The sequence below is a fragment of the Heteronotia binoei genome, chromosome 2 (assembly GCF_032191835.1).
Source record: "Heteronotia binoei isolate CCM8104 ecotype False Entrance Well chromosome 2, APGP_CSIRO_Hbin_v1, whole genome shotgun sequence".
NCBI classification, from domain to species: domain Eukaryota; kingdom Metazoa; phylum Chordata; class Lepidosauria; order Squamata; family Gekkonidae; genus Heteronotia; species Heteronotia binoei.
This window is the reverse complement of record NC_083224.1, coordinates 14,104,612-14,125,294: the sequence shown is the minus strand read 5'-3', so window position 1 is coordinate 14,125,294 and position 20,683 is coordinate 14,104,612. Positions and strand designations below refer to the sequence as shown.

At 49.8% G+C, this 20,683-nt stretch overlaps 1 protein-coding gene across 1 annotated transcript in view; it reads left to right on the top strand.

The window, feature by feature from the left end:
- The window catches only part of ZNF512B (zinc finger protein 512B), a 63,888-nt gene that overhangs the window by 557 nt on the left and 42,648 nt on the right, over positions 1-20,683 (top strand). The window contains 4 exon segments of the mRNA XM_060230602.1: positions 2,616-2,695; positions 10,777-10,905; positions 18,166-18,344; positions 20,278-20,534. Of these exon segments, the coding sequence (XP_060086585.1) occupies positions 2,616-2,695; positions 10,777-10,905; positions 18,166-18,344; positions 20,278-20,534 (645 nt within the window).

The following is a 20,683-nucleotide window of genomic DNA, read 5'->3' as shown; positions in this document are numbered from 1 at the left end:
AGACCATCTAGCATCCTGTGTCACACAGTGGCCAACCATTTCCTCTGGAAGGCCAACAAGGGCACAGAGTCTTAGGCCTTTAAAAGAACATCAGAAGAGCCCTGCTGGATCAAACCAGTGGTCTATCTAGTCCAGCAGCCTGTATCACACAATGGCCAGCCAGTTCCTCTGGACAACCAGCAACAAGGCATAGAGGCCAGGGCCTTCATGAGAACATAAGAAAAGCCCTGCAGGATCAGACCAGTGGTCCATCTAGTCCAGCCTCCTGTCTCAAACAGAGGCCAACCAGGAGAGCCAGTTTGGTGTAGTGGTTAAGTGCGTGGACTCTTATCTGGGAGAACCAGGTTTGATTCCCCACTCCTCCACTCGCACCTGCTAGCATGGCCTTGGGTCAGCCATAGCTCTGGCAGAGGTTGTCCTTGAAAGGGCAGCTGCTGTGAGAGCCCTCTCAGCCCCACGCACCTCACAGGGTGTCTGTTGTGGGGGAGGAAGGGAAAGGAGATTGTAGGCCGCTCTCTGTCCTTGAAAGGGCAGCTGCTGTGAGAGCCCTCTCCAGCCCCAGTGGGGAGAGCAATGCCTGATAAATGAAGATAGACCTTTTTTATAGCAGGAGCTCCTTTGCATATTAGGCCACACCCCCTTGATGTAGCCAATCCTCCAAGATCTTACAGAACCCTTCTTACAGAGTTTACTGCAAGCTCCAGGAGGATTGGCTTCCTCGGGGGGGGGCGTGGCCTAATATACAAAAAAAACATCCCTGAAGATAGCCTTGCTACCAAAAAAGCCCTGAAGATAGTTTCCATCCGGCTAGCTGTGTTGGTCTGCAGGAGAAGCGCTAGATTCGAATCCAGTTGCATCTTAACAAAGCAGGAGTCGAGTGGCACCTTTAAGACTAAGTCGTTCAACTGCTTCAGACCAACGCGGTTGCCCACATGGATCGAGTTGCATCTTAGACACCAACAAGATCGTTGGGGTTATGAGCTTTCAAAACTCAAAGCTCCCTTCGGCTCCCCAAAAATCTTGTCGGTCTCTGAGGTGCTATTTGACTCGAATCTATCGCTGATCAATCAAAGCTCAGATTAAAGGAATGGCTGTGGAAAAAATGTTTAGCACCCCCCCTGAAAAACATTCAGGAGCATCCATTCAGGATAACGCCAGATGTCTTCAGGTCTCTTCAGAATTGTCCGGGATTATAAAATTAGAAGAAAAATGGGAATCAGCCGTTGTTTTCGTCTCTCTATCCAGCCAAAAGGCTCAGGACGTTTCTGTATACTAGAGATGTAACTAACCAAATGGGATCACAGTTCATATTACAGGCAATGAAAGAAACAAACACTGTGATTTGTTATTAGAAGCAAGCCATTCCTATTTGATGGCAAAATGCTCAATACCGCTTAAGTGTATAATTCTGAACAGGCCAATCCTGTGTGTCTTCTCTAACCAGATGCAAAAGCCTTCTAAAGCATGCTGGCGAATGCTCCAAATAAACATTGCAGAATGAGAGCATTTGTGCCATCAAAAGGAGTGGCTTGCTTCTAATAAAAATATTGTAGAATTTGCCAGCAATATATATATATATATATTAAGAGCCCCGTGGCACAGAGCGGTAAAGCTGCAGTACTGCAGTCCGAGCCCTCTGCTCACGACCTGAGTTCGATTCTGGCAGAAGCTGGGTTCAGGTAGCCGGCTCAAGATTGACTCAGCCTTCCATCCTTCCGAGGTCGGTCAGATGACTACCCAGCTTGCTGGGGGAAAGTGTAGATGACTGGGGAAGGCAAGAGCAAACCACTCCGTTAAAAATCTGCTGTGAAAACATCGCAATGTGATGTCACCCCAGAGTCAGAAATGACTGGTGCTTGCACAGGGGACTACCTTTATATATATGTGTGTGCGTGTGTGTGTACATATACATACGCACACACTTAAGTGTCATTGAGTGGATAAGAGAACTTGAAGAAAATAATGATGTTGCAGAGAGCATTAACATTGCATTGTTACAAGAGGCTGATAAACTTGCAGGAAATAGGAAGGACTACTCCTGAGGAAGTTTATTGATGAAATAAGCCCATATCCGGGTGCTCACTGAATGGACTTTTCTTGTAGCATTGTAATGTATAAAAAAAAAGATTATACGATTCTAAAAAGGTTTTACCAAACATTGTTAGCTGGTACATGACGGTGTTTGTTTCTTTTATTGCAAGAGATTTAAAAGCGGATTCACATCAGGTTAACCTGCTGGTTCCCAAACAAGTAGGGTTGCCAACTCCAGGTGGGGCCTGGCGATCTCCTGGGATTACAACTGGTCTCCAGGCAACAGAGATCCGTTCCCCTGGAGAAAATGGCTGCTTTGGAGGGTGGATTCTAAGGACCCCTCCCTTCCCCAAACCTGCCCTCCCCAGGCCTTCTCTCTCCCCTCCCCCCCCCCCCAAAAAATATCCAGGTATTTCAGAACCCAAAGTTGGCGAACCTACCAGCAAGGAACGCCAATGATTAAACTCCTGACCCTTTGCGAGACTTTGCAGTTGTCAGCTCAGATTATTTTTAAATCAATGAAGATCTTAACTTGACAGGTGTGTCGATCTAAGCCGAGTTCTTTTTCCGCCCTCCATTTGCAGGAAACGCAACGAATGATAAAGCCGAAGGCAAAAAGAAAGGACGGCCCAAGGCAGAAAGCCAAGCCCTGAAGGATATTCCTGTAAGATTCTGCATTGACTTTAATCTTGTCTGGTAACTGGGGAGCCAGTGAGACACAGACGCAGGGTTGGGGAAGCTGGGTCAGAACCAGCACCCTCAAGTCCAATGGGTGTGTCAGAAGCGGGGCAGAAGCCAGCCCCTCTGCGTAGGGCAGGGGTTAGGAAACCTGCAAATTGCACCTCTGATTTTTGACATTGGCAGAAACTACTTGTATGGAACAGGGAGGTTGAGTTCATTCATTATGGAGTCCGGATCTGACATAAATAAGACCTCGTTGGGCCGGACCATGTCGGGTTGGGCCAAGCCATGTCAGGCCGGGCCATGTTTGTACCAATTTAAGACTGGGTGGCAGAGATATACATTTTATAAAGAACACAGGCAAACAAATATATATATATTAAAGCATGCTTAAAACGTTAGCACTCATTGGTCTTAAAGAGGCTTTCTTTGTATTTCTCCCATGGGATTCAGGGAACTGGGCAAAGGAAGCTCTGGCTCTTTCCTTCCTTCCTCAGGGGGTTGGGGGGGGGAGCCTCAGCCAATAGAAAGAAGTGGCTTGGCTCAGTAGCTCTGCTGTGCAATTGAGAGAGTCTGGCAAAGCAAGCTGTTCCTTCCCCCCCCTTCCTCCCCAAGGGAGGAGCCTCAGTCAATGGAGAAAATAGAAGTTTTGCTCTGTAGCTGCTGTGCAATTGAGCAAGCCTGGCAAAGCAAGCTGTGATGCAGAAGGGGCCTGATAGGAGCCCTTTGGGGGCCTGATTCGGCCCCCAAACTGCATGTTTGACACCCTTGGCCTAAAACCGCTCCGACAAATAATCATCCAGCCGCGTTTTGAAGATGAAGGGGAGCTCACCACCTTCCTAGACAGCTGGTTACACCTTTGAACTACTCTGACTGTAAAAAAAATTCCCTACTATTCAGCTGGTACATTTCTGCTTGTAATTCGAGCCCATTGCTTCGGGCCCTGCCTTCTACTGCCAAGTGGAACAGCTCCTTGCCCTCCTCTAAATGACAGCCTTTCAAATATTTCAAGAGAGCAATCGTGTCCCCCCTCAGTCTCCTCTTCTCCAGACTGAACATTCCCCAGGTCCTCAGCCTTTCCTCACAGGGTTCTTCCTCCAGACCCCTGAGCATCCTCCTTGCTCTCTTCTGCACCCGCTAGATTTTGTCCACATCTTTTTTGAAGTGAGGTCTCCAGAACTGCACACAGTATTCCAGGTGTGGCCTGGCCAAGGCAGTATACAGCGGAGCTTTGACCTGTGATTTTGATGCTGTAGCCCTTTTGATATAACCCAGGATTGAATTTGCCTTTTTTGCCGCAGCATCACACTCGTTGCTCATATTTCATTTACAGTCCACTAGGACCCCGAGATCTCTTTTACGCACACTACTTCCCAAAAGTGCACCCCCCACCCCCCGTCCAGCATTTGTGCTTCACATTTTTGTGGCCCAGATGTAAGACTTTGCCCTTATCTTTGTTGAATTGCGTCCTGTTCGCAACCGCCCACTTCTCCAGATTATTCAGATCTTGTTGAATTTTAACTCTGTCCTCCCGGGTGTTTGCTACTCCTCCCAATTTGGTATCATCGGTGTTTGATATCATTCAGCAGTAGAGCCTCTGCTTGGCATGCAGAAAGTCCCAGGTTCAATCCCCCCGTCTCCTGCTAAAAGGACCAGGCAGTAGATGACGCAAAGGACCTCAGCCTGAGACCCTGGAGAACAGCTGCTCGTCTGAGTAGACAATACTGACTTGGATGGACCAAGGCTCTGAGTCAGTATAAGGCAGCTTCATGGGTTCATGTGCCATAAGAACATAAGAGAAGCCATGCTGGATCAGGCCAGTGGCCCATCCAGTCCAACACTCTGTGTCCCATAAGAACATAAGAGAAGCCCTGTTGGATCAGGCCAGTGGCCCCTCCAGTCCAACACTCTGTGTCACATAAAAACATAAGAGAAGCCCTGTTGGATCAGGCCAGTGGCCCATCCAGTCCAACACTCTGTGTCCCATAAGAACATAAGAGAAGCCCTGTTGGATCAGGCCAATGGCCCATCCAGTCCAACACTCTGTGTCACATAAGAACATAAGAGAAGCCCTGTTGGATCAGGCCAGTGGCCCATCCAGTCCAACACTCTGTGTCCCATAAGAACATAAGAGAAGCCCTGTTGGATCAGGCCAATGGCCCATCCAGTCCAACACTCTGTGTCACATAAGAACATAAGAGAAGCCCTGTTGGATCAGGCCAGTGGCCCATCCAGTCCAACACTCTGTGTCCCATAAGAACATAAGAGAAGCCCTGTTGGATCAGGCCAATGGCCCATCCAGTCCAACACTCTGTGTCCCATAAGAACATAAGAGAAGCCATGCTGGATCAGGCCAGTGGCCCATCCAGTCCAACACTCTGTGTCCCATAAGAACATAAGAGAAGCCCTGTTGGATCAGGCCAATGGCCCATCCAGTCCAACACTCTGTGTCACATAAGAGCATAAGAGAAGCCATGTTGGATCAGGCCAGTGGCCCATCCAGTCCAACACTCTGTGTCACATAAGAACATAAGAGAAGCCATGCTGGATCAGGCCAGTGGCCCATCCAGTCCAACACTCTGTGTCACATAAGAACATAAGAGGAGCCATGCTGGATCAGGCCAGTGGCCCATCCAGTCCAACACTCTGTGTCACATAAGAACATAAGAGGAGCCATGTTGGATCAGGCCAATGGCCCATCCAGTCCAACACTCTGTGTCACATAAGAACATAAGAGAAGCCCTGTTGGATCAGGCCAGTGGCCCATCCAGTCCAACACTCTGTGTCACATAAGAACATAAGAGGAGCCATGCTGGATCAGGCCAGTGGCCCATCCAGTCCAACACTCTGTGTCACATAAGAGGAGCCATGCTGGATCAGGCCAGTGGCCCATCCAGTCCAACACTCTGTGTCACATAAGAACATAAGAGAAGCCATGCTGGATCAGGCCAGTGGCCCATCCAGTCCAACACTCTGTGTCACATAAGAACATAAGAGAAGCCCTGTTGGATCGGGCCAATGGCCCTTCCAGTCCAACACTCTGTGTCACATAAGAACATAAGAGAAGCCATGTTGGATCAGGCCAGTGGCCCATCCAGTCCAACACTCTGTGTCACATAAGAACATAAGAGAAGCCATGCTGGATCAGGCCAGTGGCCCATCCAGTCCAACACTCTGTGTCACATAAGAACATAAGAGAAGCCCTGTTGGATCAGGCCAGTGGCCCCTCCAGTCCAACACTCTGTGTCACATAAGAACATAAGAGAAGCCATGTTGGATCAGGTCAATGGCCCATCCAGTCCAACACTCTGTGTCACACAGTGGCCAAAAAACCCCAGGTGCCATCAGGAGGTCCATCAGTGGGGCCAGGACACTAGAAGCCCTCCCACTGTTACCCCTCCAAGCACCAAGAATACAGAACATCACTGCCCCAAACAGAGAGTTACATCAATGTGCTGTGGCTAATAGCCACCGATGGACCTCTGCGCCATATGTTTATCCAATCCCCTCTTGAAGCTGTCTGTGCTTGCAGCAGCCGCCACCACCTCCTGTGGCAGTGAATTCCACGTGTTAATCACCCTTTGGGTGAAGGACTTCCTTTTATCAGTTCTAGCCCAACTGCTCAGCAATTTCATTGAGTGTCCACGAGTTCTTGTATTGTGAGAAAGGGAGAAAAATACTTCTTTCTCTACCTTCTCCATCCCATGCATAATCTTGTAAACCTCTATCATGTCACCCCTCAGTTGACGTTTTTCCAAGCCATATTTTTAGTCAGGCTCTCAGTCCTCCTAACACAGTATCGTTTACTCAGGTTGTGCCTGTCCATGATCTCAAGACACAGAAAGGTCTTTTCCATCACTCGCTTTGAGATCTTTTAAACTGGAACACATAACGCTTCACATTTTTGTGGCTCAGATGTAAGACTTCGCACTTATCTTTGTTGAATTGCCTCCTGTTCGCAACCGCCCACTTCTCCAGATTATTCAGATCTTGTTGAATTTTAACTATTTCCTCCCGGGTGTTTGCTACTCCTCCCAACTTGGTATCATTTGGCGGCAGAGCATCTGCCCCGCATGCAGAAAGTCCCAGGTTCAATCTCCCGGCATCTCCTGTTAAAAGGACCAGGCAGTAGGTGATGGGAAAGACCTCAGCCTGAGACTCTGGAGAGCCAGGAGGAGGAGCCGTGGCTCAGTGGAAGAGCCTCTGCTTGGCATGCAGAAGGTCCCAGGTTCAATCTCCAGCATCTCCCATTAAAAGGACCAGGCAGCAGGTGATGGGAAAGACCTCAGCCTGAGACCCTGAAGAGCCAGGAGGAGGAGCCATGGCTCAGTGGAAGAACCTCTGCTTGGCATGTAGAAGGTCCCAGGTTCAATCCCCCGGCATCTCCTGTTAAAAGGACCAGACAGTAGGTGATGGGAAAGACCTCAGCCTGAGACCCTGGAGAGCCAGGAGGAGCCATGGCTCAGTGGAAGAGCCTCTGCTTGGCATGCAGAAGGTCCCAGGTTCAATCCCTAGCATCTCCAGTTAAAAGGACCAGGCAGGAGGTGATGGGAAAGACCTCAGCCTGAGACCCTGAAGAGCCAGGAGGAGGAGCCATGGCTCAGTGGAAGAGCCTCTGCTTGGCATGTAGAAGGTCCCAGGTTCAATCCCCCGGCATCTCCTGTTAAAAGGACCAGACAGTAGGTGATGGGAAAGACCTCAGCCTGAGACCCTGGAGAGCCAGGAGGAGCCATGGCTCAGCGGAAGAGCCTCTGCTTAGCATGTAGAAGGTCCCAGGTTCAATCCCCCGGCATCTCCTGTTAAAAGGAACAGGTAGAAGGTGATGGGAAAAACCTTAGGCTGAGACCATGAAAAGCCAGGAGGAGGAGCCATGGCTCAGTGGAAGAGCCTCTGCTTGGCATGTAGAAGGTCCCAGGTTCAATCCCCAGCATCTCCCGTTAAAAGGACCAGACAGTAGATGATGCGAAAGATCTCAGCCTGAGACCCTGGAGAACAGCTGCCCACCTGAGTAGACAATACTGACTTGGATGGACCAAGGCTCTGAGTCAGTAAAAGGCAGCTTCGTGGGTTCATGTGCCATAAGAACATAAGAGAAGCCATGTTGGATCAGGCCAACCACTGTGCCCCCTCCCCAAGCACCAAGAAATACACAGAGCATCACTTGCCCCAGACAGTAGAGTTCCATCAATTACACTGTGGCTAATAGCCACTGATGGACCTCTGCTCCACATGCTTATCCAATCCCCTCTTGAACCTGGCTACGCTTGTAGCCACCGCCACCTCCTGTAGCCGTGAATTCCATGTGATAAGAAGGGGAAGAAGAGGAGAGGGCAGATGGATGATGGTCAGCACCAGCTGTCCGAAAGGCAGGGGAGCTGTAAGCCAGCTGGACGGTGGGAGCCCTGTCTGATTCATCTGGTGGCATCAGATGGATTTTAATGACTGCATACCGTTTAGATGGACGTGATTAATTCCTGCGGGGGGGGGGGGGGATGTGGTGTGTGTGTCAGCGTGAACATCATGGTTTCAGCAAGACACTGTGGACATCATCCAGATTGGCGTAGGCTGCGGCAACTGGACAGAATGTGGTGTGACTAAATCAACCTTCCTGTTGTTTGTCCCACGGATTGGAATCTGGCCGGGGGAATTCTGCTGAGCGGTGTTGGGGGGGGGGGGGGGAGAGATGCTTTCTCCAAAGTCATTCCTATTCCATAACTGAGCGTGTCCCGTGGGAATAGCTACTTCAGGGCTTTGAGAAATGAATTTAGGACTCCTTGGAGTCCAAAGGGGCTGCCCGTGGAGGAGGGTGCCTGCTGCATCTGGGGGAACCGGGTTTGATTCCCCGCTCCTCCACTTGCGGCTGCTGGAATGGCCTTGGGTCAGCCACAGCTCTGGCAGAGCTGTCCTTGAAAGGGCAGCTTCTGGGAGAGCTCTCTCAGCCCCACCCACCTCACAGGGTGTCTGTTGCGGAGGGGAGGAGGGAGATAAAGGAGATGGTGAGCCGCTCTGAGATTCGGAGTGGAGAGCAGGATATAAATCCAATATCATCTTCTTCTTGTATGATCTGCTCATCTGGGTTTCCCAGTCTCCTTCTGGCCAGCCTCTCTTTGAGTTTTGCTCGTCTCCCTGCACGATGAGCAGATCCTTCGAGAGCTTTTCATGGCAGAGACACAACAGAATTGTCCATCCTCAACGGGGGGTGCACGCTGGATCTCTGTCTGGTTCCCTGCTCTCTGTTTGCCGCCTTAAGAACATAAGAAGACCCTCGCTGGATCAGACCAGTGGTCCATCTAGTCCAGCATCCCATCTCACCTAGCATCTAACTACTTTCTGACTGTTAGAGCGGTTCCTTAGTGCAGGGGTGGCCAACGGTAGCTCTCCAGATGCTTTTTGCCTACAACTCCCATCAGCCCCAGCCGTCAGCCATGCTGGCTGGGGCTGATGGGAGTTGTAGGCAAAAGACATCTGGAGAGCTACCGTTGGCCACCCCTGCCTTAGTGAAACAGGCTTCCTCAGGAGGTGGTGGGCGCTCCTTCTTTAGAGGTTTTCAAGCAGAGGCTAGATGGCCATCTGGCAGAAATGCTGATCCTGCAAACTTGCTTCTTGAGAAGGAAGGCAGAAAGGGTTGCATCAGTGCTTAGTGCCCTTTCTTGTATGCCAAGGGAAATGTTTGCCACTTTGGCAGAAGTTTTTCTCCAAGCCAGTTTTGCCAGGGGTTACTGGGTGTGTATGGGGGGAGGCACTTGTACATTTCCTGTGCTGTGCAGGGGGTTGGACTAGATGACTCTGGAGATCCCTTCCATGATTCCAGGGAATTTTTTGCAGCAGGAACTCCTTTGCATACTGGGCCACCCCCCTCCCCTCCCCCCCGATGTAGCCGGTCCTCCAAGAGCTTACGGGGCTCTTCTTACAGGGCCCATCAGGGGTCTGTAAGAAGAGCCCTGTAAGCTCTTGGAGTACCGGCTACATCGCGGGGTGTGTGTGTGTGTGTGTGTGCAAGCTCTTGGAGGATTGGCTACATCGGGGAGGTGTGGCCTCATACGCAAAGGCTCAGCTGTTGAAGTCGCTGCTTGACACTTTGGTATCTGATGGGAGGGGCTGCAGCTCGAAGGTGGAGCATCTGCTTGGCGTGTTGAAAGCCCCAGGTTCAATCCCCAGCATCTCCAGTTAAGAGGATCAGTCAGTAAATGGTGTGTCCAAACCCTGGAGAGCTGCTGCCAGTCTGAGTAGACAATACTAACCTACAGAGGTTGGATTCTAGCAGGAACTCCTTTGCATATTAGGTCACACCCCTCTGATGTAGCCAATCCTCCAAGTTCTTGCAAGATTCTTTTTTTGTAAGCTGGTGGAGAGCCAGTTTTTACAAACTGGTGGAGAGCCAGCTTGGTGTAGTGGTTAAGTGTGCAGACTCTTATCTGGGAGAACCGGGTTTGATTCCCCAGTCCTCCACTCGCACCTGCTGGAATGGCCTTGGGTCAGCTATAGCTCTCGTAGGAGTTGTCCTTGAAAGGGCAGCTGCTGTGAGAGCCCTCTCCAGCCCCACCCACCTCACAGGGTGTCTGTTGTGGGGGAGGAAGGGAAAGGAGATTGTGAGCCGCTCTCTGTCCTTGAAAGGGCAGCTGCTGTGAGAGCCATCTCCAGCCCCACCCACCTCACAGGGTGTCTGTTGTGGGGGAGGAAGGGAAAGGAGATTGTGAGCCGCTCTGAGACTCTTCGGAGTGGAGGACGGGATATAAATCCAATATCTTGTTCTTCATCTTCTTCTCTGGGAGGATTGGCTACATCAGGGGTGTGGCCTAATATGCAAAGGAGCTCCTGCTAGAATTCCACCCCTGCCGACCTTTATAGACGGACGGTCCAATTCAGTATAAAGCAGCTTCAGTTGTTCAAGGGGAGAGACCAGACATTCTAGTTAATTCAGCCTGGTGGATGTACACATTCAAATGTAGCCCTCTAACTAGGACAAATTGTTCTTGCCCTCCCCTAGTTTTCTCCTCCTCCCTTTTGTAATTCATTGGATCTCTTTGGGTCATGTGCTATACCGGTCTCTCCTTTCTTTCTCAGCTGCCTCTGATGAACCAGTGGAAAGACGAGTTCAAGGCCCATTCCAGGGTCAAATGCCCCAACTCGGGCTGTTGGCTGGAATTCCCCAGCATCTACGGCCTAAAATACCACTATCAGCGCTGTCAAGGGGTAAGGAGAACTGAGGTTTGTGTTCCATTTCGGTGACCTTTCTTTACCGTTCCATTATTTGTGATGCTGAAAATGTCTTGGTTTGTGTTCCGTTTTGGTGACCTTTCTTTACCGTTACATTCAGGGGTGGAATTCTAGCAGGAGCTGCTTTGCATATTAGGCCGCACGCCCCTGATGTAGCCAATCCTCCAAGAGCTTGCAAAAAGAGAGCCTTGCAAGCTCTTGGGGGATTGGCTACATCAGAGGGGTGTGACCTAATATGCAAAGGAGCTCCTGCTAGAATTCCACCCCTGGTTACATTAGTTGTGATGCTGAATATGTCTTTGAGCTAAATCAGGCATGACACTGTCATATCTCCGGTGTGGTTTTTCTCGGTAAAATGGCAGTTTGTGGGCAGCCCCGTTTCAGATAAAAATACGTCATCGGCCCCACCTCCGGCAGCCGTTTTATCAGGCCTTGCCCAATGCAGCTGAAATGTGCCCCACGGGGGATAACGTACAAATAATATGAATGCTGCATATAGGATTCCTCCCATGGGGTAGGGTTGCCAACCTCCTGGTGGTGGCTGGAGAATGCCAGGGAATACCGCTGATCTCCAGGCTGCACCTGGAGAAAATGGCCAGTCAAGATTTATTGCGGCGTCAAGCCATTTACAGGAATATAAACTATTGGGAGTGCATGAAGTACAAAATTTATATATATATATAAATAATACACCCACACACGTACACGCTCACATGGGTCACTTGTAAGGATCTCAGTTACATAAAAACTATATTAAAATCCAATTAAATAGGAGAGAGAAGATAAGCCCAAGTTATTATTACAGAATTAACTGACTTTTCCTGATGCTGTAACTAGCTCCCCAAAATTTCTTCATGGATTCCATAGGAAACACTTCGGTGCGAAGGGCGGGGTATAAATCCAAAAAAAAAAAAAAAAAAAGAAACCGATTTTCATCAGCCAATAATCGATTACAGTATTCCAAATCTCACCTACCTACAATATCTGCTACCAGGGGTATGATATACTTATCTCGAAGGACTCTGTGGCATTATTCCCTGTTAAAGTCTCTCCCCTCCTCAAATCCCACCGCCCATAGGCTCCACCTCCCAAAAATCTCCAGGTATTTCCCAACCTGGAGCTGGCAACCCTACGCCCATGGGGCATATAGCAAATGTGTGGGGGGGGGGCGGAGTTTGAAGTTAAGAAAAGCTAGTTTGGTGTAGTCGTTAAGTGCGTGGACTCTTATCTGGGAGAACTGAGTTTGATTCCCCCCCCATCCTCCACTTGCACCTGCTGGAATGGCCTTGGGTCAACCATAGCTATTGCAGGAGTTGTCTTTAAAAGGGCAGCTGCTGGGAGAACTCTCTCAGCCCCACCCACCTCACAGGATGTCTGTTGTGGGGGGAAGAAGATAAAGGAGATTATAAGCCACTCTGAGACTCTGATTCAGGGAGAAGGGCAGGGTATAAATCTGTGGTCTCCGCCAATTTTGCTACCACTTTGACAGTGGTAGCTTTTTGAGCCTCTCTGAGGATGCTGGAGAACGGGGTGAGTACGGGATGGGGACGGGTGCCTCATGTACGCATTTGAAGCGTTTTTCAAGTTGGTTTCTAAGGGCATTGCCCCAAACTGCCTGTCTGTTATCAGCCATTGTTGAACCCTACAGTTCTTGACTGCTGTTTTTGTTATGTTCAGGTTTTATTGAAGTAATGCAAAGTTAATTTTGTTACAGTATTTACTCAAATGCAAGATTAGAGTTTTTCCCCAGGGATGCTGTCCAAAAAAGGAGGGGGTCATGTTATATTTGTATACAGTTTACAGTTATGTACACTAACGATTTTGTGTGTATGTGTATAACATTTTTAAGGGGGTCGTCTTCCTTATGAGTAAACTGCTGTTATTTATGACGCATACTTGTGGCCATGCATGTACCTCTTTAGTATGCATGTACCTCTTTTTTTTGTGGCAGGAACTCCTTTGCATATTAAGCCGCACACCCCTGATGTAGCCAATCCTCCTGGAGCTTACAGTAGGCCCTGTACTAAAAGGCCTGTAAGCTCTTGGAGGATTGGCTGCATCAGGGGAGTGTGGCCTAATATGCAAAGGAGTTCCCTGTAAGCTCTTGGAGGATTGGCTACATCAGGGGTGTGTTGCCTAATTTGCAATGGCGTTCCTGCTACCAAAAAGCCCTGCTGGTTAGATTCCAGGCACAATTCAGTGGGCTGAAAATCTGTATTCTACTGTGGTTGGCTGAGTGAGTATGACATCACAGAATGTTCACGAGCATTTCAGTGGTCCAGGGAATGAGGATGCCAGCAAAAGGATGCTCTTAGGCTACCTTCAGTGAGGGAAGGAGAATTTGTCAGTGTGGCTAGGTTTCACAAAGTCCCCTTAGACAGAAGGGTTTGTGCCGGGCAGACTGAGTACGGGAAGGCAGAGTAGCAAGAGATGCTGTTTCCATTGGAGTTCCCACTCTGTGATACAGGTTCCCATTGTTGTTGTTGGGCGATTATATTCTTTTGTTTGGTTGCTATGGAGACATCACAAGCTGCTTTGAGTTTGAGATCACGTAAGAAGGAAAACAGGACAGGAATATTTAAAATAAAATCGAGAATAGGCTGGCCAGGTCCCCACACGTTCTCTAGAGAGTACTAAAATCTGGATCTCAGCATCTCCAAGTGATCCCCGGGCTGAAAGAGGCGAGACTGTCGACCACTAGGGATCAGGCCTTTTCAGTGGCAGCCCCCTCCGGGTGGAATCAATTGCCGGAAGAGGTTAGGGCCTTGCAGGACCTTGCTCAGTTCCGCAAGGCCTGTAAGGCCGCTCTCTTCTGGCAAGCCTTCGGTCGACTGTAGGAGAATTCTCAGAACTGTCATCCTGAGAATATGAATAACATCTGATTTGTCAGCACCAACTGTTGATTGTTTTAACTTGTACTGTTTAATGGTTTTATAGATTTTATGACTGCAATCATAGTTTACTATGATTTGATGTAAGCCGCCCTGAGCCCACCTCAGCGCGGAGGGTGGGATATAAATTGAATTAAACATAAACATAAACAAACATAAACAGTTCGGTGCTGGAAAATATCCAGAGACTTTGGGGGTGGATCCGGGAAAGGGTGAGGTTTGGGGCGGGCAGGGCCCTTAGGGTGGTACGATGCCATAGAGTCTGCCCTTCAAAACAGCCATTTTCTCTAGGCGAACTGATCTCTGCCTGCTGGAGATCGGTTGTAAAAGTGGGAGATTTCCAGGCCCCACCTGGAGGCTAATAGCAACAGTACTGAACCGTGGAAAAATAACGAAAACACCACTGAACTTCGTACCAATTACTAAAAGAGTCTTCTCCATTAGTTGTGCTGAGAAGTATGGTCTGTTGAACGGTGGCGCATGTGGGATGTCTGTTTGATAAGTGATCCCCAAAAAACCCGGTATCACAGGGTGGCGTTTCCGACAGGGGCTTACCACGACCCACGCTTTAAAGCTTTTGAAATTTACATGCTGAAAGTGCAATGAAAAACAACTTATATTGAATGAAGAAGAACTGCAGATTTATATCCCGCCCTTCTTTCTGAATCAGAGACTCAGAGCGGTTTACAATCTCCTATATCTTCTCCCCCCACAACAGACACCCTGTGAGGTGGGTGGGGCTGAGAGGGCTCTCACAGCAGCTGCCCTTTCAAGGAAAGAGAGCGGCCTACAATCTCCTTTCCCTTCCTCCCCCACAACAGACACCCTGTGAGGTGGGTGGGGCTGGAGAGGGCTCTCCCAGTAGCTGCCCTTTCAAGGACAGAGAGCGGCCTACAATCTCCTTTCCTTTCCTCCCCCACAACAGACACCCTGTGAGGTGGGTGGGGCTGAGAGGGCTCTCACAGCAGCTGCCCTTTCGAGGACGGAGAGCGGCCTACAATCTCCTTTTCCTTCCTCCCCCACAGCAGACACCCTGTGAGGTGGGTGGGGCTGGAGAGGGCTCTCACAGCAGCTGCCCTTTCAAGGACAGAGAGCGGCCTACAATCTCCTTTCCCTTCCTCCCCCACAACAGACACCCTGTGAGGTGGGTGGGGCTCAGAGGACTCTCACAGCAGCTGCCCTTTCAAGGACAGAGAGCGGCCTACAATCTCCTTTCCCTTCCTCCCCCACAACAGACACCCTGTGAGGTGGGTGGGGCTGAGAGGGCTCTCACAGCAGCTGCCCTTTCAAGGACAGAGAGCGGTCCACAATCTCCTTTCCCATCCTCCCCCACAATAGACACCCTGTGAGGTGGGTGGGGCTGGAGAGGGCTCTCACAGCAGCTGCCCTTTTAAGGACAGAGAGCGGCCTACAATCTCCTTTCCCTTCCTCCCCCACAACAGACACCCTGTGAGGTGGGTGGGGCTGAGAGGGCTCTCACAGCAGCTGCCCTTTCAAGGACAGAGAGCGGTCCACAATCTCCTTTCCCATCCTCCCCCACAATAGACACCCTGTGAGGTGGGTGGGGCTGGAGAGGGCTCTCACAGCAGCTGCCCTTTCAAGGATAGAGAGCGGCCTACAATCTCCTTTCCCTTCCTCTCTCACAACAGACACCCTGTGAGGTGGGTGGGGCTGGAGAGGGCTCTCCCAGTAGCTGCCCTTTCAAGGACAGAGAGCGGCCTACAATCTCCTTTCCTTTCCTCCCCCCCAACAGACACCCTGTGAGGTGGGTGGGGCTGGAGAGGGCTCTCCCAGCAGCTGCCCTTTCAAGAACAGAGAGCGGCCTACAATCTCCTTTCCCTTCCTCCCCCACAACAGACACCCTGTGAGGTGGGTGGGGCTGGAGAGGGCTCTCCCAGCAGCTGCCCTTTCAAGAACAGAGAGCGGCCTACAATCTCCTTTCCCTTCCTCCCCCACAACAGACACCCTGTGAGGTGGGTGGGGCTGGAGAGGGCTCTCACAGCTGCTGCCCTTTCAAGGACAGAGAGCGGCTCACAAATCTCCTTTCCCTTCCTCCCCCACAACAGACACCCTGTGAGGTGGGTGGGGCTGGAGAGGGCTCTCACAGCAGCTGCCCTTTCAAGGACGACCTCTGCCAGAGCTATGGTTGACCCAAGGCCATTCCAGCAGGTGCAAGTGAAGAGAACCTAAAATAGTTTTGGAAGCTTACGCATCGTTTGGACAATTCCTTCGCACAACGAAACCAGCACTAACACTTTAAATCGGTGGTCCCCAACCCCTGAGCCGTGAACCAATACCAGTCTGCGGCCTGTTAGCAACCAGGCCGTGAGTTGCAGAATTATTTCATTATATATTACAATGGGATAACAAAAATAAAGTGCAAAATTGTATCATCGGGAAAGCAGTGTTCCATCTAAGCTGAGTTCATGTGAACTAGCTCCTAGTTTTTTAGCCTCTGGCTCACATATTTTTGTCTTAGTTTAGGAAAAATGGCCCCAGAGCAAACTAATTTATGTAGTAGCTCTCAACTCTAATTCCAGTAGCTCACGAAGTAGAATTTTTGCTCACAAGACTGCACAGCTTAGAGGGAGCATTGTCCGAAACCATCCCACCCCCCCACCAAGCCCGTGGAGAACCTGTCGTCTACAAAACTGGTCCCTGGTGCCAAAAAGGTTGGAAACCACTGCTTTAAAGCATCCACTGGAGCGACGACACAACGTTCATGTTGCTTGGAATTACAGGAAGCCTTCTTGTGACGGACTTTGAATTGCTTATTTGAACTTGTGGGAATGTCGTTTGTGAGTTTCATGTTGTAAGATTCGCTGGGGCACTTTAAGACATTTTTGCACTTTGAAATACTTTTGAAATATTCTTAATTACAGCCTTGCAGTAATCGGTACTAAGTTCAGTAGCGTTTTCGTTATTTTCCCACGGCTTAGTAGTGTGACGGACTTTGAGTTGCTTATTTGAACCTGTGGGAATGTCGTTTGTGAGTTTCATGTTGTAAGATTCGCTGTGGCACTTTAAGAAATTTTTGCACTTTGAAATACTTTTGAAATATTCTTAATTACAGCCTTGCCGTAATTGGTACTAAGTTCAGAAGTGTTTTCGTTATTTTCCCACGGCTTAGTAGTGTGACGAACTTTGAATCGCTTATTCGAACTGGTGGGAATGTCATTTGTGAGTTTCATGTTGTAAGATTTGCTGTGGCACTTTAAGAAATTTTTGCACTTTGAAATACTTTTGAAATGTTTTTAATTACAGCCTTTCAGTAATCGGGACTAAGTTCAGTAGTGTTTTCGTTATTTTCCCACGGCTTAGTATTGTTGCTATTACTCTTATTCTGAGGGACTCTCGAGTTCCCCCCTGGAGGCTGGCAACGCTAAGAGAAGAGTGTGAAGAAATCAGTGCAGTGTGTGGAATTCAACATTTTGCGCTTCTCGGGTGTCGTGTAAAAGATTTTTCTTTCTTTTTTCCCTTTTAAATCAGTTTCTAGACCTTCTTCTCGAAAGGAAGTGGGAGGCTGTTATGACTAGGCCTAGTGTGGCCTACAGGGTCTAGGGAAGCCTGTGTTAGAGTAGCCACAGGGCTGACATTTCTCAAGTCCCCTTCGGACCCTGTGATTGGTTGGCAGGAGATTTGGAGGGAAAACTTGAACCAGTGGAAGGTGGGGCCTGAGAAGAAGGGATAAAAAGGCTCCGTCCCAAGTGGGAGGTGCTTCACTTCTAGGGTCCGGCTGCTGCAGACGGAAGGATCCCTTATCCAAAGGGGCTGAGTTATCTAGCGTTTTCAATCCCCATCTGATGGCCTTAGACTGGAATATTACATGCATAAATCATAGGGGTCCCTCTAGAAATAAAGTTCTCTGGTCGAGAGCACTGGTTTTTATGCCAATTTTTGATTTGCAGCTGGGGTGGCGTTCGATGTTAATGTTGTGTATTTGGTGGATGGTAGTGGCTGAAAGGTGAAGAGCGCAGAGCATTGGCGCAGAGCATTGGAGAGCCCGTTTGGTGTAGTGGTTAAGTGCACGGACTCTTATCTGGGAGAACCAGGTTTGATTCCCCACTCCTCCACTTGCACCTGCTAGAATGGCCTCGGGTCAGCCATAACTCTCGCAGGAGCTGTCCTTGAAAGGACAACTTCTGTCAGAGCTCTCTCAGCCCCTCCCACCTCACAGGGTGTCTGTTGTGGGGCAGGAAGATAAAGGAGATTGTGAGCCACTCTGAGACTCTGATTCAGAGAGAAGGGCGGGGTATAAATCTACGGTCGTCTTCTTTATCTGCCAGATTCCCCTTTGCCTGTCTTCCGACGCCACCTTCTTTTCCTTCTTTCTGCTCGCTCGCAGGGCCCCATCTTGGAGAAGCGGACTTTCCCCTGTCCGTACTGCGAAGCTGCCTTTACTTCCAAAACCCAGCTGGAAAAACACCGTCTCTGGAACCACCTGGATCGGCCGTTGCCGGTTGTCGTCCCCCCGGTAGACCACAAAGCGCACAAAGCAGCAAACAAAGGGGGTGGCAAGAAAAGGTACCCCGGGGTCTTTGAGGCGGAGATGAAGAGCGGAGCTGCCGTCCGGATCAGGGTGGAGGGTGGTGGCGAGACAGGCCTCATTTTCCTTCGCCCTGCTTGAAGCCGAGCTCACTTCAAAGTGCTGGTCATGACCTTTGAAGCCCTATATGGCTTGCAGTAACGGCCCGATGCCCCATGGTAGAGTCGCTGCCTGGTGCCCCCCCCCACAATGCCCCCTTGCGGCTCCACATCCCCTCTTGACTTCCCCCTCCCCGCCGCGCCTCCTCCTCCCCCCCTCCCTTCCCCCTCCCACGTTGATTTCAATGCTGGGATGGGCTCTAGCACCACATTCCCGGCTTATCCAAAGGCGCCCCCTCTGCTGATGGGGTGATTCGATCGGCGGGTAAAACTGTGCCGCTGCGCTCCGTGTCTGTCAGGATGAGCGTCTTGAAAGGCCGGTCCCGCTGCCGCTGACTCCTCCCCTCCCCACTTCCTGGATGGGAGAGGAGGCAGCGGCTTCGGGGCCACCCTTTCAGGACGCTGATCCTGACAGATACAGAGCACGGTGGCGTGGTTTTACCCGCTGATTAGATCACCCTGTCAGCGGGGGGGGGGGCACCTTTGGATAGCCGGGAACGCAGCACTAGAGCGCGTCCCGGCATTGAAATCGACATGGGGTGGGGAAGGGAGGGGGGAGGAATCTGGGGAGCAGGTAAACTAGGCGTTTGCCTGTGGGGGAGGGAGAAGGCCAAATTTGTTGCCCCCACCCTGCCGGCGCCCTAGGCAACCACCTAGTTTGCCTAGCTGGGGAGCCGGCCCTGCTTGGGAGCTGCCTACCTCCGGGACTGCCTTTCCCCACATGAGCCTCAGAGAGCACTACGATCAACCTCGCAAAATCATGTAATGATCCCTGGGCCAAAGGATGTTCGGTTATCCACCACAAGAGCAGAGCCTTTTCGGTGGCGGCCCCTACCCTCGGGAACACTCTCCCTGAAAACATCAAGGCCCTGCGGGACTTGCCACAATTTTGCAGGGCCTGTAAGACAGAATCGTTTAAACAGGCTTTAACACGTAATGGAGACGTTCAGAGCTTCACCAACCCACGGCATCAATATTTATCTCTACCTTAGATAGAAGCATAAGGCGCTTAATAACATCTAAAGATATTACAGCAAACAGCGCTAATCAAGAATCAATAACAGCGCCGTCTAGGGACAAAAATATATGTATATATTGTATAATATATTATACAATACAAAAATACCGTATGCAAAAAAATACAGTATACAAAAAAATACAGTATACAAAAAAAAGTATAATATAAAAATATTGTATATGTTAATTTTTAAAAATTTATTTATTATTTACGTTATATTTATATCCCACCTATCCTATGCAGACTCAAGGCGGCTAAAAACATAAAATACACCGTAAACAAAAAGCAATATTAAAACAATAAAACAAACAGATAAATTGCAATGGTGTTACTTCGCTTCGGTGGGGTAGGGCGGGATATAAATTGAAATAAATAAATAAATAAATAAAATACTTCAAGCACATAATATTTCCTTTCTCAACACGCACGGATCCTAAGCAGTTCGTACTAAAGTGCGATGGATCCAGATGTGGTGGCAGCCCTCTCCTGTTAGATGTCATATGCCATCCGAAACAGTTCGGTCTTGCAAGCCCTGCAGAACTGCGATTAAGTCCCGCAGGGCCCTGTTGGCCTCTGGGAGGGTGTTCCAAAGTATTGGGGCCACAACCGAGAAGGCTTTTGCTCTGGTGGCATTAAGCCTAGCCTCTTTTAGCCCTTAATGATTTTTATGATTTTATTGTATACTTTTTTGTGTGTATTTTAACTGTCGTTAGCTGCCCGGAGCCTGATAGGGGAGAGCGGGATATAAATACAATAAAATAAATCAATAAATTCACCCTCTGTGCTTTGCTTTAGAGCCGCAGAGCGTTCGCCTTCCCCCGCCGTCCACCTCAAACAGGCCAAGGTAGAAAAGGCCGTGGCCCTCCAGCGCCCCGAGAATGGAGAGTGTGTGGCCGCAAAGAAGGACAGCAAAGAGTTCAAAGCCGTGGCTGCAGGGGGCTGTGGGACAGCGGCAAGTCCGGCCACGCAGCCGTCAGGCACCAGAAGTTCCAAGCAGCAGACGAACCGGCAGGCTGTTGTTCAGGAAGAAGACCCCGAGCGGATGAAGCACAGTAAGACTAGAGCAGTTGTTTCTCATGCATTTGGAGGCACAGTTCTCCCACTCTTGAAATCGACCTCAGAGGTATGCTTTGCTCTTACACCTGGACAGGTTCGCACTTAGAGTGTGGGAGAGCAAGACTGAACAAAGAGGAGTCCTCGA